The sequence below is a fragment of the Labrus bergylta genome, chromosome 16 (assembly GCF_963930695.1).
Source record: "Labrus bergylta chromosome 16, fLabBer1.1, whole genome shotgun sequence".
Lineage (NCBI taxonomy): Eukaryota > Metazoa > Chordata > Actinopteri > Labriformes > Labridae > Labrus > Labrus bergylta.
Genome location: NC_089210.1, coordinates 2,180,165 through 2,197,465, shown reverse-complemented (window position 1 = coordinate 2,197,465; position 17,301 = coordinate 2,180,165). Strand labels below are relative to the sequence as shown.

Below are 17,301 nucleotides of genomic sequence, written 5' to 3'. Positions count from 1 at the left end.
GATTTTTTAGCTCTGATAAGACAAGGGCGCATCTGCACCGCTTAGATTATCTCTGACGCCGAGGAAGAAAACCACTTCCCCTTCCAACCCCCCCTCACACACACACACATAACTTTGGTATCCTATCAAAGAACCTCCAGGCATAAACTTAAACACTGATGAGAACCAAAATATGACACACAGGGGTATTTCCTACCAGTGGCTGTCAAACTGTACAACTCTTTATGAAGAGTTATTATGAAATATATCATTATGAAATATGAGGCTATATTAAAGTTTAGTATCATGTAAAAGATTAAGTTGAATTTCAGAGGACATGCACAGTATCTCTGATCCATTACACTCATCCATAACATGTGAAACATTACTTTAACTTAATGGGCAATATCAATATTTTTCAAACCTCTCATCGTTACTAGAATGCTACTGTCACTTTAAGAGCCAATACTACTCATTTAACTTGGTTTACTTTTGTTTGTATGAACTTCTATTGTTGGTTAGGTGGGAACTGGGTTGGGTCTGTTTGTCTATGGTTTAATTGGTGGCTTGTATAATATTTTTTTGCCCAGTTTGTTGTGGAATCAGATTTTTTCAAAGAATAAATACACCAAAAAGAACGAGAATTTTGAGAAGTCAAGTGAAGTTTCCAGAAGGTTCACAGTCCCCATTAGAGGGTTTGTTATTTATCTCATTGAGGCTCCACATGAAGGTGGGACGCCTTGTGTTGGTCTATCTTTGAGGAGGGTCTCTCTCGATGTGTCTCAGCTCTGTTACGCACATAAAGACCGTCAACATGTTGGGCTTCAGCAGCTCAGAATCAACATCAGACAGCACTGTTCATTAGAAAGTGGTTGAATGCTAACATTTACCTCAACTAACAGCTCATTAGTCATAAACATGTTCAACATTAAACACTAATCAGCTCATTTTTGACTGAGTATGCTGACTCACACATTCAGTTTGTTTTATACTCACTTAGAGGTGTAATAATCAAACCAAGAAAATAACTTCACAATAGCAATAAAACCAAATTCCCTTTAAATTATCATTGTAATATCTTAAGCTTAGAGGATTTTAAATAATTTGAATATGCTTCCTTTATGTTTCAGGTTTGCCAGGTTCATATTGGGTCATCCATATATGGTATTATTAATGGCAAATTTCCTGGCTACGACATAACACCCAATAAAAGTAAATGGGAAACAGACCTAGGTCATGTGTATGATGAGGAGGATTGGCAACGTCTCTTAGAGCAATCACAGACTGTATTAATCTCCACAAAACACAGGCAAATTCAATTCAACATACTCCACACAACATATTATACACTCCATAGGTTAAATAAAATTGACAGCAATGTATCACCTATGTGTCAGAGATGCAAAATAACTGAAGGTGATCTTCTTCACATGTTTTGGAGTTGTTCCGTGTTAGAATCTTTTTGGAAGCAAACCATAACATTGACTAAAAGATAATAGGATACAAAGCAGAGCAGGACCCAAAACTTTGGATATTGGGGGATATGAGCCCTGTCAATACGTTCCATTATAAACAATATTTTATCTTACTTGCTAGCACTGCAGCAAAGAAATCTATTTTAACTCAATGGAAATCTGAAGAGCCACCGTCAACGAGACATTGGATAAATGAACTGGTGTCCTACTGCACTCCTGAAAAAATATTATATAATGTAAGGAGAAAACCTGAAACCTTTAATAAAATCTGGGGTCCCTTTCTCAACATTTTGCCTTCTTTAGAGCAGGATGGCCATAAAAGTGCAACTCTTCCTAGACCAACTCAAAGTTAATCACCTGAATTAAGCCAAATGTGAATATGTGTGGACACAAGTACACGTAGATAAAGGAAAGAAAATAGAGAGCCATACTGGGGAGAAGGGTGGGATATGGGAGGACGGGTGAGGGGATTTGTTTCAGTTTTTTTTGTTTGTTTGTTTTATTATCATTACTTAATGATACAATAATAGCAATTGTTACAATTAGACATATTACAAGTGAATAGACACTGGATTTGTTTGTTCTTTCTCTTATTTCTTTCTCAATCATTACTTTGCTTATGTACTATTATTGTAATTATTGTTATTACAATTATTGATGCTGTTGTTAATAGTATTATTATTAGTATAGTTGTGATATACTTATATTATGACTATATAGAATTGCCTAATTGATATAGTGGTGTATTGGAAGTACACTTGCTAAATCTATTTAAGTATATACATCTAGATTTTCTCTGGTTATTCATATATTATTATCATTATTATTTCTTTATATGTTTTTGTGTCTGTTTGAAACACACCACAAAATGTTCATGTTGACAGTGGATTTGCTTGTAAAGTTTATGTTTTCCTAATAAACAAATCTTTAAAAAAACAAAAAAAGGTTCATATTGGTACCAAAGCTGCCACTAGAGGGGGCTGTGAGGTGTATAAATGGTGTACTACATCAGGAAAATCTTTACTGTCAGTAAAAAGAAGAAAACTATTTAAATGGCCACTTGTATTTTGACTGTTGGTGCTGATATGTTCACACCTATGGTTCACACCTATCTCACCGGTGGTTTGTCAAGACATTGTTGACTGGTATGAGGGACAAAAAATGACTTAAGTATAAATAAATAAATAAATGTTGGAAGAAATGTACACAAAAATGTATAAATAAATAAATAAATAATTCAATAAATGCATCAATAAATATATAAATGCTGAAAACAATACATCAATGAATAAATAATAAATACACTTTGTTAATGAAAAAGGCTATTTATATATTTTTACATGTATTTATTCATTTATTAGCATATTTCTACAGTTATATATGTATCAACGCATACATTTCCACATTAATTGAGTTATTAATTTATTTCCGTATTTTTACATTTATACATCTATTTATTTTTGTGTCCAGGTTGTAAGAGGAAAAGTATTTATGTAAATTTGCTTCTGTCTGTTTTTCAAAATTGACCAATCCTACTTCAGTAATGTTAGGACGGCCCACTTAATTTACATATTTAGTTTTCCTTGTACAACATGGGCACAGAAATACATAAATAAATATAAGAATATATTTATTGAACATTTAATATTAATATTATATTATTATATTAATGAATTAATTATATTATTAATAATAATAATAATAAATAATAATATTATATTATTATATTAATATTTTATTAATATATTGATTTAATAAATATATGAATATATTTTTAAAAATATGGATTGTTGCATTTATATATATATACATATTTTTTTTTTTTATTGATGCATTTATTTATTTATACATTATTGTATGCATTTATTTATTTACACTTGTCATGTTTTGTCCCTCAGACTGGGGACCGGATCTTATTTTGTGTTGTTACCATGGAAACAGCAACCAACCGCTCCGAGCTAACGTTAGCACAAGTTACGCAGTTACAAACGTCGCATTACTTAAAGCTCGGTTTTTACTCACAGTATTCAGGCAGCTCGTTCAGACAGTCCTCTTCATATCAGTCCTCCTCATTATCTTTTATCCTCTTCATTATCCTTCATGTTTGACATCACGACGTGTCCACCGCGTTAGCAGTTAGCATTTGTGGAGTTAGCATATTACGCTTCGCTAACATTCTCGAGTCTTTCCCTCCTTTGTTGTCGATTCCACTAAACGTAACCGTAACGAATTGACACTTTTATTAACTAGTAATTAGTAAGTACTAGACTAGAAACTGCGAGGGTAACGTACAGGTATGTTTGTTGTCCAGAGTTTCAAAGACACTTTTATCGCGCAAGCCAAAAGAGTTCAACTGCCATTATCGCTTACGCTGATGTGACGTCATTACGTAAAATAAAAATATGATTATATGATTACCTGTTGGTTTGCAAAGAGATAAAGATAAACTTTATTGATCACCCATGGTGGAAATTTTTTAATTACAGCAGCTCAACAGGAAAAAGGAATACAATTATTAAAACTAAAAATCAAACATATGTACATAAGTCAAATAAAGGAAGAAAAAATACAATAATAGAATAATACCAGGTATTATATGTTTACAAAATGTAAGTAAACATACAGGATTTCACATACCAATATCACTTCTAAACCTAAACACATTATCCATTTATTTTCACAAAAGATAAGCAGCAAAGATTAAGAAAAACATGGAAAATATAGACATAATTAATATAAAGATAAAGATAAAGATAAACTTTATTGATCCCCCATGGGGGAAATTTTTGCATTACAGCAGCTCAAGAAAACAGGAAACAGGAATATAATTATTAGAAATAAAAATAGAAGTTAAAAATCAAACATATTTACATCAGTTAAATAAAAAAATACAATAATAGAAAATTACACAGTACCTACACTTCCACTTGTGGAAAGAGTTATTGTAATTAAAAACACACACAGTGTGTAGCATTATTGAAACGAGTCATGAGGTGGTTATGCTGTTAAAGAGTCTGATTAAACAGTCTGACTGCAGATGGGATGAACGACCTGCGGTAGCACTCTCTCAGTCTGCTGCTGAAGGAGCTGCTCAGAGCCCCCACAGTGTCATGCAGGGGGTGAGAGGGGTTGTCCATGATGGATGTCAGCTTCACTAAGATCCTCCTCTCACCCACCTCCTCTACAGAGTCCAGAGGACAGTCCAAGACAGAACTGGCCCTCCTGACCAGTCTGTTCAGTCTCTTTCTGTCTCTCTCTGTGCTCCCTCCTCCCCAGCAGACCACTGCATAGAAAAGTGCAGACGCCACCACAGTGTCATAAAAAGTATAATAGTCTATATATATAATAGTCTGATTAAAATAAATCATAAAATCAGCAGGTCAGCCCAAGTCAGACTTGCTTATCTGTGCTGTGAGACGATAGCAGAACTTTTTCTTGAATGAGGTTTCCTCTATTTGCAATTTTATAAATTTTATAATGCATCATAAATGTAAAAGTTCTTTAAAAAGCATTTATTGTACACTTAAATGTATGGACATAGGCGACATATACTTACCCCAATAAATTACAGTGAAGACTGTTTAATTTAATTTGACTTTATTAAATCATTATTATGAAAGTCCCACCAGATACATGACACATGCTTGGAGTGTCATTTTATGTTCTAACTTCTCAAGAAAGGCACCTAAAAAGTTCAGGACCTACAACTAAAATAAAAACAAAAGCTTCTTGTACAAGATATGCTGTTAAATCTGTATCTTTCAACAAAATATCACGGCTCTAACAGTTTCAATTAATGTTAGAAGCTTTGTGTGTATGCTTGTTGTAGGTTTTGTAAAGGATTCTAAAAATGGTCTGTTTAACAAGTCAGGAGGCGCCATCTGCAGGACAGTCAGTGTTATTACAAAACAGCCAGTGCACAGATGGACAATTAACTTTCAAGAATTTACACAGAAATTCACAAGTTCTTCCACTAAAGTCCTGGTTTAATGTGCGAGACACAAGAAGAATGTACTCTTCATAAAAGTAGTTAAAAAACATTTTTTTATAAATGTGATTCTATTTGTATTTGTGTGTGAAGCTCTTTGTATTGATGATACCAAGGCCACACACTTTTATGGCTGGAAGTTAGATGATTTTCATCTTACAGATTGCAGGAGAGAAATTATCCTAAAACTTCAACAACAATCATATAAATATTGCATGGCGACTATGCAGAGAAATGTACGGATCGATTCATCAAAAATTAAATTACAAAGGAAAGGAATCGTTAGAAAAGAAAGCACAACAAGCCACAATTGGAAATGTAATTAAAATAGAAAAAAAATCTTCTACACACATGATAACTCTACCATGGTGAATCAAAGACCAGACTGCAAAGCAGCAGAGTGATGACCACACTGGATAAAGCTGCTCTCAGGCCTGCAGAGCTGGACAACGTCAGCTTGTTACCGCCCAGGCCAATCAGAGGACAGGAATTACCGGAGCCGTACTTCGCTCCCAGCGCAGATACTCCCTCACTGGCTAACAGGGCGCCTGAGAATGTGATGGTTCTGGAGACCCTGCTGGCCCAGGCACAACTCCCGACGTTCTGCTTGATCCAAACCTGGTCACCTTTCATCAGTTCATACATGAAGTAACAGGTGTTAAGGGTTGTGGTCCCATCAAACACCTTTTGGGACGAGAGGAGAAAACGACACTTTTAAGGACATTGTCCACACATTCGTTTTATTTTTATACTGACTTACTGCATGTCTCTGTTATCACACCAACCCACAGTAATAAGACTTTAAAGTTTCGGCTGGTCATTAAAGAGGACATATTATCCCCCTCCTCCACCTTTTCAAACAGTCCCCTCCTCCACCTTTTCAAACAGTCCCCCTGTGGTCTAAATGAAACATCTGTGCTGTACTTTGGTCAAAATATAACATGAATCAAGCACCAGAGGAGGTTTGTGACCCTGTATAAACCAGCTCTCTCAGAACGCTCCGTTTTGGTGTGTGTGTCTCTTTAAATGCAATGAGCCCCCCACCCCCCTGAGTTTTCCAGGTAGACATCACACCTATAAAAATGGCGGACCTGCAAAAAAGTTAATGGGTGGAGATATCAGGGGAGGGGAGGGGATTTTTTTTTTACCAGAATCCCACTGTGACATCACAAGGAGAGCACATTTGAAACAAAGTGTTTCTCTGTGTTGTAAGACTTATGCAGACCACAAACAAAGGACTGGATGGGTTTATTTCACATTTTGTGGGTCAGTAGACTAAATATTTTAAATAGTTAATTTTTCATATTTTCTGGTCTGTTCCAGGATTGATTTATTGAAGTGAAGTTATACTCTTTTCTGTGAAGTTAGATTCTTGATCACATTTGTTTAGTGTTGTGTACCTGAGCATGGCAGTGCATCTTCCACTGCCCCTGCACCATGAAGGACCACACATTGTTGTGCCGTCCTCGGCAGAGCTGGGCAGCGAACACAAACTGGTAGATGCCAGCGACCGGCGCGGTGAACCGACCCGTGTCGTTGTTGTATCCAGAGCCCTGGTTCAACACCACCTCGTTAAAGATGACCGGGTTGTACTCGATATCGGTCATACTGCCCTCGTGGGCAGCGAAGAACAGAACAGCAGACCCTGTATCACAAAGTCACACAAAGACCAGCTGTAAATACATCCAATCATACATAATAATAATCTTTATTTATAGAGCACTTTTCAAAAACAAGTTACAAAGTGCTTTACAAGGACAGCAAAAAACAGGCAGGTCATAGAATAATAAACAAGGCAAGATTAAGGAATAGAAATCACTTTAAGATATAAAATCCCATTTTAAAAGAACTGTAAAATACATACAATTCTTTTAAAGGAATTCTAAAAAGTGAAAATAGTAACAATTTAAAATCAACAAAAATTACATTTGGTCTGTCTCTCTATCACTCACAAAACTAAAAACACACACACACACACTTCCTACCCTGCTTTGTGACTGCTGTCTGACGAGGGGCCTGTGGAGAGATTCAAGAGAAAGCTTCATGTTGAACCAGAATTAACAGAATTTATGTTAAAGACTGATTCATTCACACACAGAATACCTGAAATGCCCCTAAGGGTCTTGTCAGGTTACTTACCCGATCAACCGAGACTGCTGATGTCAGGCCGTCTACAAACAACACCGTCAAAGTTACAAAAACAGAACACACCTGGAAGAAAGAGTAAACCAAAAGTTGTTAACAAAAAAGCATCCAACAAATAAAGACTGAGGTCCGACAGACAGTTTAAGATACCTTATAGGTGCTCATCTTTCTGACTAACAGCTGTGCAGCAGTGACAAACTCTGCCAGGCTTCTGGTGAAGTGTTTCTGTGCTCAGCAAGCAAAGTCCACCTACTGCTGCTTTGTTACAAAACCTGTTTGACTAACTCTGCCCAACAAATCAAAAACAGAAAGAAAAACTGAACATTAGCTTAAGTTTTTTTTTAAAAGTGATTCAACGTTTTTACAACGAAATTAAAGATGCCAAAAAAGTTTTTATTTTATTTAGACTAACATTTGAAGAAGAGCGACGACAATTTGAAAATATTTTTTTTGTGTGTTGGTGTAATACCAGGATGAGTCTGCAGAGGGCGCCAAAACAGCTCGTTCTGCAAATCACGCCATAGTTCCCCAATAAGAAAACAAGAATTTCACAAGACAGGGACCCACTGGTGGCGCAATGGTTAGGGCGCGTGTCCCATGTGTTGAGACTCTCGTCTTGAGCGGTAGGCCCGGGTTCACTTCCACCCGTGGCCCCTTTCCACATGTCATTCCCCACTCTCTCTCCCTGGTTTCCAACTCTATCCACTGTCCTCTCTCTGCATTAAAGGCACGAAAAGCCCAAAATAAATCTTAAAAATCAAAATCAAAATTTCCCAAGACATCTTCAAACCTCCCCTGGCAGCCCTGCAACATTCTGCCCACCAGAAGGCTTCCAGAGAGCTGGCCAATCAGAAGAGAGTGGACCCGTGGGGAGGGGAGGAATTAAAGAGACAGCAGCTGAAAGGAACCACATTATTTATTTATTTATTTATTTATTTATTTATTTATTTATTTATTTATTTATTTATTTTTTATTTTATTTTATTTTATTTTATTTTATTTTATTTTATTTTATTTTATTTTATTTTATTTTATTTTATTTTATTTTATTTTATTTTATTTTATTTTTTATTTTTTTTTGCATTGTTAAGGAGAGCTTGGAACACACAAATTTCATTGCCAGCTATGACTGCTTTGCCTGTTATGTTGTGCACTTGACTAATAAAGATAACTTGAACTTGAACTTATTCGAGCTGCAAATCATGCAACGCTGCTCTAAAGGTTTCACAGTTTGACAACATGAAAGGTGAACATGAGGAGAATATGGGATGTTCCAGTTTAAAGGACTTTTGTTTTTCACATTGTACGATAGTTCATTCCTTGTTATCGGAGTCCATTCATCAAGGCTCAGCAAAGGATTCATATAAAGTTATGCTGGATGTGATTATAAACCGTTATCGCTGCGTCTGTGCCTTCCAGTTCAGCCCCATCCACTAAGTGTTGTGATAACCTTACAGAGAGGGCATTGACTCAGTTAGAGGCCAGAGGAAACTGGAATTTGACCGCTAATGAAAAAACAACAATCGGCAGAGACTTATGACCTGCTGATGAGCGTACACACATGGTTCAAACAAGCGGATATTTTTATGTATCACTCGAGTGTAATACACCAAGAAACACAAGAGTTCATGAACCAAGACATCAATGTTTTCTGAGTCAAAATGATTTATCGGCGTGAAAAACGACATTGGTTACTATTCTTTATCTATTCATTGTTTATTCTGTAGCCTTTGAGAGTCTACAGAGAGAGACTCTTTTATATTTTGGTGTCCTAATCAGGGTGCAATTTGTAAAATAAACAGAGTGGGGGGGATGTTTTTGAAACGTTTTTATTCATGACATTTTTTTATTCCGAGACCTTCCCGTTAATACAGGTGCGTAGTGGGAGAGCAAAAATTGTTTTGACCGCAGTGAAAATGTTGTTTTTGCAAAGGCTAAATGCAAACAAATATTATTGAAACAGAATAATAAGAAATAATTACATCCATCGTTTTTCAGTAAATTTTGGCTTTTGGACTTTACAGTGCTCTGGAGATAACTGAAATGTTTGGTTCACACAAGTCAGAAACAAACACATTTTGTCCCCACCGGAGATAAAAATAATTCAGCAGAGGCAGGGATATATAGACCCCCCCCCCCCTCCCCTCCCCCCCGGCAAATTGCGCCCTGGTCCTAATGTTTCTACACTGTGTCTGATCTAATGGCTCTGTTAGTTTATTGGAGTTTTTGAAGATAACACCAAAATGAAAAAGTGTGTGGAGGCGTGTAGGAAGGACAATTGAGAGGCGGTCCCTCAGAAAGTCTGTTGGATCCATTATTGGTTGTTGTTGTGATTATTAAAGGGATGGGCATTATCCAACGTGAACTTGATGGCCTCATGAACATTTTGTGTTTGAGTTATGATGCTCATTCAGGTCTGAAAGGTGCATCAACAGGGTCTGTCTGACTCTGAACTCTGTAATATCCACCAGTGTAATAATGCAACAGTAATCATCTTGACATCTGGCCTGTGACCTCAATAAGTCTGTTTCTCTTTCTCTCTTTTCCTCCATCCATTAATCCAGCAGTAATCCTGAACATATGGTCCTCCTAAAGTCCTAAAGACCCCCGTCTCTTTTAACGACTGTGTGAAGCTGAATGCTTCTTTTGTAATGGACAGTGGGCGATCACAGGCAGTGAGATAGTGGTTAGTTATTAAAGTGGTTTTCTACTGGGAGCTTTATTTGAGATTATCGGTCATCGAGACACGCTTCCTGCCTTTCATATTTCATATTCTATGTATTTATGCACATTAATCTTAGGTGGATTATCTCTTAGTGTCCTTTATGTATTTGTATTTGGCTGAAAAACATATTTCCCTGTGGAGACAATAAAGGTGACTTTGACCTTTGACCTTTGACCTTTGATCATTGAAATACCAGAATTTACTCCCGATGCTCTGAGAATGAGGCGGGATTAAAGATGAAAATAAACCTGGTGCAACCATCCTTACATCTTTCTTTGTATACATGATGAAAATAAAACAACTTAGTGACTTCCTGAACTAGCTCGCAGGCGTCGCCGCATTTTGTAATATTTCTCTTTTATTAGCCTCAGTGTTTAGGGGCGGAGCAAATTGATTACCGAATCAGATTTTTTTTTTAATCAAATACTTTCTTTATATAATATATAAGTTTGGCTGAGATGATATCCAGCTACATAATAAAATACTTCAGTTCTCCTGCACAGTGAGTTAAACAGGGTGGGAAATAACAAACCACATTTATTTAATGTAATATTTTAATTTTTATTTCTGGATATACAAGCCAAAAAACAACAACGGCTTAGATGTGTTTTTTTATTTTTCTGTGTTGTCTCATTATTAACTCTGTGTAGATCTTTGTTCTTGTTGACGTTGTTGATTTAAACCAAACACATTTTTACCTTCAGAACATCAACGCAGCTCCAGAGTCGTTTATCTGATCCAAAGAAAGAGAGCAGCGTCGGCCCGTTCAAATACAAACTGAAATGTTTCCAACGTATTTGTCTAATTCTGACAGTGTGTGTGCAGGAGTTTGCTGCAACTTTAGGACCTTTTCTTTCTTTCTCTTCCAAAAGCCAAAACTGAACTGAGGAAAAAGGCGCTTAAGTTTCCCGCTCGCTCTGCTTGAAACGAATTACAAAAAGAGTTGAGACTGAACGAGCTGCTCTCATTGGATGATTTTAAGAGGATGTTAAATGACTCGGAGGCGAACACATCAGGCTGTAGATCTGTGGATCATTACAAATATTTACTGTTTAAATTTGTAATATCTTTAAAGTCTTATAATGTATTTTTTGTATTTGTATGTTTGTGCTCGTTGTTTGTTTGAAACTCTGTAAATTGTGCTTCTAAACGAGTTTCTTTTGAGTTTAAAAAAAATCCTTGGATGCAGACAAAGAAAAAATGCTGTAAACTGAAAAAAAGAGCAAGAATTCAAACCACACTGCAGCGTTTCTTTTTAAGTCTTTCCGGCATACAGGACACGACCACTAGCCCGTTTGAATATCAAAAGAAAAGCTGGATTGTTGGTCCATTCATGGCGGCCATATTGTTCAGTCTGCAGGCTCTCAGGGTCTCCACACCGTCCTTACTCGTCTTTATCCTTCAGGCTCTAAGTTTGTGCCTGCGACTCCGTCTCCCAGTTTTTCCCGCGGTTCCTCTTCCTGGTCCTCTCCGCCATCACCAGAGCAGCCACCACGGTGACCAGCACGGTGACGGTGATGACGAGCACGGTGGCTGTTTCTGCCACACAGAGCTGGCTGTCCACCCAGGCCAGCGAAGCCCCCGCTAGCTGCGGCGGGTCCCGGCACGTCACGTTGCGATAGTCGTCGATGTGGAGGTGTCGGACGTGTAAGATCTTACTGAAGACGCGATGCAGCTCGCAGTCGCAGCTCCACGGGTTACCTGATGGAGAAACAAGAAAGGTAAACGTAGTGTTCATCATACAGGCTCAGAAAACGTTGTGACAAGATAAGGGTGAAATTCAGAAATCTACAAGAACTATACGGATGTAGATTATGTCCCAGGAATAGAAGTAGACTCATCAACATTAAGCATTTGTCTTATATCAAGGCTATTTCCTACATCTTTAAAGGAGCAACATGTAAGATATCTACTGAGTGAGATGATAAAGGTATCTTACTATCTGATCATTAAGGAAACATGCTATGTTGAAGTGCTGGCTTCTCTGACAACAATGCAGCAGCCAGTATGTCCTCCTTCTAACTTTAGATTCTGCTCCTGAATGCTCTGGATTTGTTTGGACCAGAGAAGGTAGGCGGTTTTAAGACACCCCCCCACACGTCTGTTTTGGACGCCCCTCGGTTTGTCAGATATGAGAGCAGTTATCAGGTCAACAGGTGTTGCAGAGATGGAAGCGGGTCAAGAGAAGTGGTTCAGATAGAAGTGATTGTACCCGACCTAAAAAGCCTCTGCATGTTTCTAATAAGCTCCACGAGCAGAAACGTGCTCAAACTAGGATCAATATTGGAGATGCTTTTGAAAAATGGAGAGAGGTTAGAACACAGAAAGGTTTACAGACCCATGCAGAGCTGGATAAACACTGAAGCTTCAGTGTCCACCACATGGTGACCTGTGTGAGCATGGACTCTAGAGAGGGGGGGTGGGGGGGGGGGGGGGGGCAGCTCTTTGCAATGTTTAGAATATGGACTGCAGTACACATTTTAACCACTAGGTGTCAGAGTTACATACTTCTCCTTTAAGTGAATATATAGATTAGACTTGTGAGGTGAATGTAGGTGACAGAAGTAAAGACCTGACAGCTGGATGTGTGTAGCTGTTGTGTGCAGGCTGATGAAGGTTTTAAACTTGAGGTGATGCAGGTTGTTTCCGTCCAGAGCGAGGACCGCCAGGCTGTAGAGAGGAGCCAGAGCGTCGCTGTCGATCTGAGAGATGTTGTTGTTACTCAGCTGGAGCATCTACACAGATAGACAGGTAATCAGACAGACAGGCACAGAGGTCACCTGGTAAACACACAGAGTCATTAATCAGTCACCTCCAGTCCAGGCAGCATATCCAGGCTCCCGTGCTGCACCACCGTCAGTCTGTTGTTGTGAAGGTAGAGCTGCCGGAGCCGCGAGAGGCCCCTGAACACACCGGGGCCGACCGACACCAGCTCGTTATGACTCAGGTCCAGCTTCTCCATGTTGTCCAGATTCTCCAGGCTGACAGAAGGAAGAGAGACAATTCATCACAATCAAAAAGATGCATGTCCATAGGATCCTGTTTGTGCATGTGTGTGTATTTCAGCCTGTGTGTTGCATGTCTCTATTATGTAATTTCCCCTCTTGGGATTAATAAAGCATATCTTCTTCTTCTTATAAATGTTTAGCAGTACAAAGCAGCATATGCAACTGCTGTGATGTCACCATGACGTCTTGGTCCACTGGGGGAACCGGACTCTGAATAGTAACAGACAGGTACCTGTATCCAGAAATATGATGCAGGTTGTTGTGCTCCAGTCGCAGCTCTCTGATGGCAGACAGACTGGTGGAGAAGTCGACTGGTAGAGAGGTTAACTGGTTCCAACTGAGATCCAGTTTTTCCAGGAAGGACAAAGAGAAAAAAGCCTGTGGAAAGAGAGGGAATTCACAAACTCTTTAATTTTTCCTTTTTTTCCTTAAAGTCTTAATATGTGATTCTTCACACTTAAATGTATAAATCAAGTATCTCCTCTGAAAATAACTCTGTGAGTCATGACTGTCTACAATGGGTGTAACACCCGAGTCCCACTGTCTGTGATGTTTTCAGAGTTTTCAGAGTCCTATCTTCAGTTTGTTTACATCGCCAGGACGGCCGGCTGACTCCTCCCCTCGTGTATAAAAGTTGTTTAATTGAGGGACTAGAGAAAAGAAGAATAACATACTGTACTCACTGCTTAACTGTGTTTCTAGATCACGCTCATTTCAGGTAAATTTACATGCAGTGTGAAGATACCAGCATAATAAAGATCGCTAGCATTAGCATGCTAACACAACAATGCAGCGCAAGTTGTTTTGGTTTCATGCTGGTGCTCAAGGGCGACATCTGCTGGATCAAAAAATCACATATAAAGCCTTTAATTTCCTTTACAGCAGCTTGATGGAGCCAAGCTTCACTCGCAGACTTTCAACCAATTCAAACACAAAACGATTCTCTTTAACGATACATTCAAGTGGGACGTTTAGGATGCAATCACTTCTCTTCTTTCTGATCGATCAGTAACTTTGATATCGATCGTGTCATCCTCACCTGTGGTTGTATGTCTCTGATCTGGCTGTTGGTCAGCACCAGCACCCGCAGCGACCACAGTCCAGTGAACGCCCGGGTGCAGATCTCACTCAGGTTGTTTCCTCCGAGCTCCAGCAGCCACGTGCCGTGCGGGAGGCCTCTGGGAACGTGCTCGAACCCTCGACTGTGGCAGTCCACGAGGTCGGCGTGCTCGTAACACATGCACTTGTACGGACACAGACGCAAACCCTCGACGGATGGAAGAAGGGACGGCGGGGAGAGAAAGGCAAGCAGGAAGAAGAGGAATGGTGGGAAAAGGAGACTCATGTTTCTCTGGAAGAGGAGGGACACAGCAGCTTGTTGAGAGGAGAGTTTAAAGAGCGGGATGTTGAAATGAGATGGGGAGTTTAAATCTGTGGTTCTCGCTGCTTTTCATCAAAGAAGAATCTGGAAATATAAAGAAAAGCAGAGACAGTTTCAGTCAAATCAGTAAACTCTAGCTTGTTGATCTGCTTTTCTGTGCACCACAAAGTGTAAATGAAACTACTCTGCACTATCTTCTTTTTAAACATTGCTGTACATATATAAACAACACGACTTCAGAAGGTCAACACTTTTTTTTTTTTTATTGGTTTTGTGGTTAATTTGTAACAAATGTTTCATGTCATGTCTTTGTAACCTGCTACTGGACGCTTTGAATTTCCCTCGGGATCAATAAAGTATCTATCTATGTATCTACTACCATTTTTCATAATGTGTTCTTTAAGTAACTAGACCAAAGAGCGTCTGCTTCTCGCTTTCACCTGAGCTCTTCTTTGGTCTCCAGAAACTCCTGAAAAAACAGCTCAAGCTCTTCAGCTGCTAAATGCTACACGATGTTTACCGGCAAGTTTCCGACTTTGAAACCAACAAACAAGATGAAATGAAATGTGCAATGTGCATCTCTTGGTTTAATCAATCAAACAAACTTTATTTGTGTAACTTTTCATACAACAAATGTATCCCAAAGTGCTTTACATCAACATAAATCAAACAGCAACAGCATGACTCCCTCCCCCACAATACAAAAACTAAGGTAAAAATAACTAGATAAGAACAGGAACTGAGGAAACGCTATCATTTATTCTAAATGAGGAAACACAGGAGGTTCAAAATGTAAAAAACTAGATGAAATGAGATTCAGTTAAAAGCTCCACTAAAGAGGTAGGTTTTGAGTTTGCTTTTAAAAATGTTTAATGGACTCTTGAACTTGGAGAAAAAAAAAATCTGATGAACCATTGGGGGGCTGGTGGAGCAGTGGTTGGTGTGCCGCCTCATGTGGACAAGCTGTGGTCCTCCAGGCGGGTTGTCGAGGTTTGAATCCAACCTCTTGCTCCTCTTGCTCTCCCTGATTTCCGACTCAATCCACTGTCTCAATAACTTGAATTTCCATTCCGGTATGAGCTCCTGACTGATTTTATTGCGCTGTTTTTATTTGGTTTTATATTTTGCTGTGTGTGTTGGTTTATGTTTCATGGTGATGTTGTTCTTGTGTTTCTTGTCTTCTGTGTGCTCCTGTTGCAACGCACATTTCCCCTTGTGGGACAATAAAAAATCTGAATCTGAATCTGAAACTTTTGACCTCTCCTCTGAAAGGTTTCTTCAGTACTTATTGCTGGACGTTGGTGCCTTTGGCTCAAGCTTTGGATTTACCATGACCGGGATGACTGAGCTGTGTACAAAGCATGTCCAGTAATCAGCCTTATCAGGTATCGGGCACTTAAACTTCATGAAATCCGCCATCATGAGAGATTCTCACAACTTATTCTTCACCATTGAAGGTTGGCACAAAAAGAGAACGAGTGCTTTCCACAGTCAGAAGGCTGCATTGAAAAAAAAAACAGTTTCTAAACTGTCCTGGTTACATAAGCGACATACTTTTTAAATCTTCCTCAGAGTAGCTTTTTTGCTTGTTTTGAACATGAAGGCCTCATCTGATTTATCCCCGCTGTCCCATGTGGATGTAATTACATAATCACAGTCACTGAGCGACGCAGAGCGGCAGGAAGGAAAAAGACTCACTGAGACTCTGTGATGTATAAAAAAACATTGTTTATAAAAGACACATTGCAGTGAGAGCTCATGTCTAATTCACTGGAAAGAAGAAAGGAGCAGTTTGTTATTTCCTCAGATTATTCCCTTTATAATGACTGAATGTTGTGGGGAAAAAATCAGCATGCAGTAGTTTTGCTCATTTGATATATTTGCTCTTATAGTTTTCACAGTTTTGATCATTTCATAAATGCATTTTAATTTCCTTTAATTATCTCTACCTCCTATCCTTCTCTGAGGATTTGTCTTGTGGCGCTCTATTGCCCTTTAGTCTAATGTACAGCGAGTTCTCTGATTATTAAAATGAATGAAAACTGAGGATGATTTTTCCACTTATAGAAGTTGAGGACAGGAGCCTCATTGTAAGAGGAAAAAATGGCAATAAAAAAAAGATCTTTTAAATTTTATAACTCACCTCCTCTGATGTAAGAAGTCTTCATACTGGAGCATCGTTTGTCCTCTGTCCTCGCTGATGATGATGATGATGACGACGGCTGGACTCAGACAAAGAGAGAGAGAGATGCTGCTCTCAGAGACGGACGCAGCGACAGAGTGATGGTGCTGATGGAGACTCCCGGTGCAGTCAGCTGTATCACTAATCCTCTAATCCTCTCCAATCACCAAATGTTTCCTCCGTATCCAGCTCGTCTCATCGTCTAGTCCGGTCTCAGTCTCATTTTGTGTTAATACCGTCGGGAAGCCCTGGCGTCCCTCCAGCCGGCTGTTTCACCCACTTTAAAGGAAATCATGAAAAATCTAATTCTACAGTGTTGTTGAACATTTATCTGTGTAACCTGAGAGTCTACTGACCCACAACATGTGAAATAAATCCATCCAGTCCTTTGTTTGTGGTCTGCATAAGTCTTACAACA

The 17,301-nt window shown here is 38.8% G+C and overlaps 2 protein-coding genes across 2 annotated transcripts; both read right to left on the bottom strand.

Moving 5' to 3' along the window:
* Positions 1-5,034: 5,034 nt before the first annotated feature.
* On the bottom strand, positions 5,035-7,826 carry LOC109999149 (cerebellin-1). Its single transcript, XM_020654093.3, has 5 exons — positions 7,738-7,826; positions 7,582-7,653; positions 7,428-7,458; positions 6,843-7,087; positions 5,035-6,126 (listed from the first exon to the last, which is right to left on the bottom strand). The coding sequence occupies exons 1-5, from the start codon at positions 7,750-7,752 to the stop codon at positions 5,803-5,805; spliced, it is 687 nt and encodes a 228-aa protein (XP_020509749.1). The 5' UTR covers positions 7,753-7,826; the 3' UTR covers positions 5,035-5,802.
* A 1,581-nt stretch (positions 7,827-9,407) lies between these two features.
* Positions 9,408-17,086, bottom strand: si:ch211-237i5.4 (reticulon-4 receptor-like 2). Its single transcript, XM_020654095.3, has 6 exons — positions 16,845-17,086; positions 14,360-14,785; positions 13,553-13,698; positions 13,125-13,293; positions 12,885-13,047; positions 9,408-12,013 (listed from the first exon to the last, which is right to left on the bottom strand). Exons 2-6 carry the CDS (start codon positions 14,663-14,665, stop codon positions 11,721-11,723), a joined length of 1,077 nt encoding a protein of 358 aa, XP_020509751.2. The 5' UTR covers positions 14,666-14,785; positions 16,845-17,086; the 3' UTR covers positions 9,408-11,720.
* Between the last annotated feature and the right edge of the window lie 215 nt (positions 17,087-17,301).

Bases quoted from the DNA above. Each gene is read 5' to 3' on its own strand.
- LOC109999149 (XM_020654093.3), bottom strand. The intron at 7,088-7,427 runs GTAGGAAGTGTG...TTTGTGATACAG, and splicing joins GACAGCAGTCACAAAGCAGG to GGTCTGCTGTTCTGTTCTTC. The intron at 6,127-6,842 runs GTACACAACACT...TCGTCCCAAAAG, and splicing joins AGATGCACTGCCATGCTCAG to GTGTTTGATGGGACCACAAC.
- si:ch211-237i5.4 (XM_020654095.3), bottom strand. From the start codon at position 14,665: ATGAGTCTCCTTTTCCCACCATTCCTCTTCTTCCTGCTTGCCTTTCTC. The intron at 13,294-13,552 runs GTACCTGTCTGT...TCCTTCTGTCAG, and splicing joins CATCATATTTCTGGATACAG to CCTGGAGAATCTGGACAACA. The intron at 13,048-13,124 runs GTGACTGATTAA...CTATCTGTGTAG, and splicing joins ATATGCTGCCTGGACTGGAG to ATGCTCCAGCTGAGTAACAA.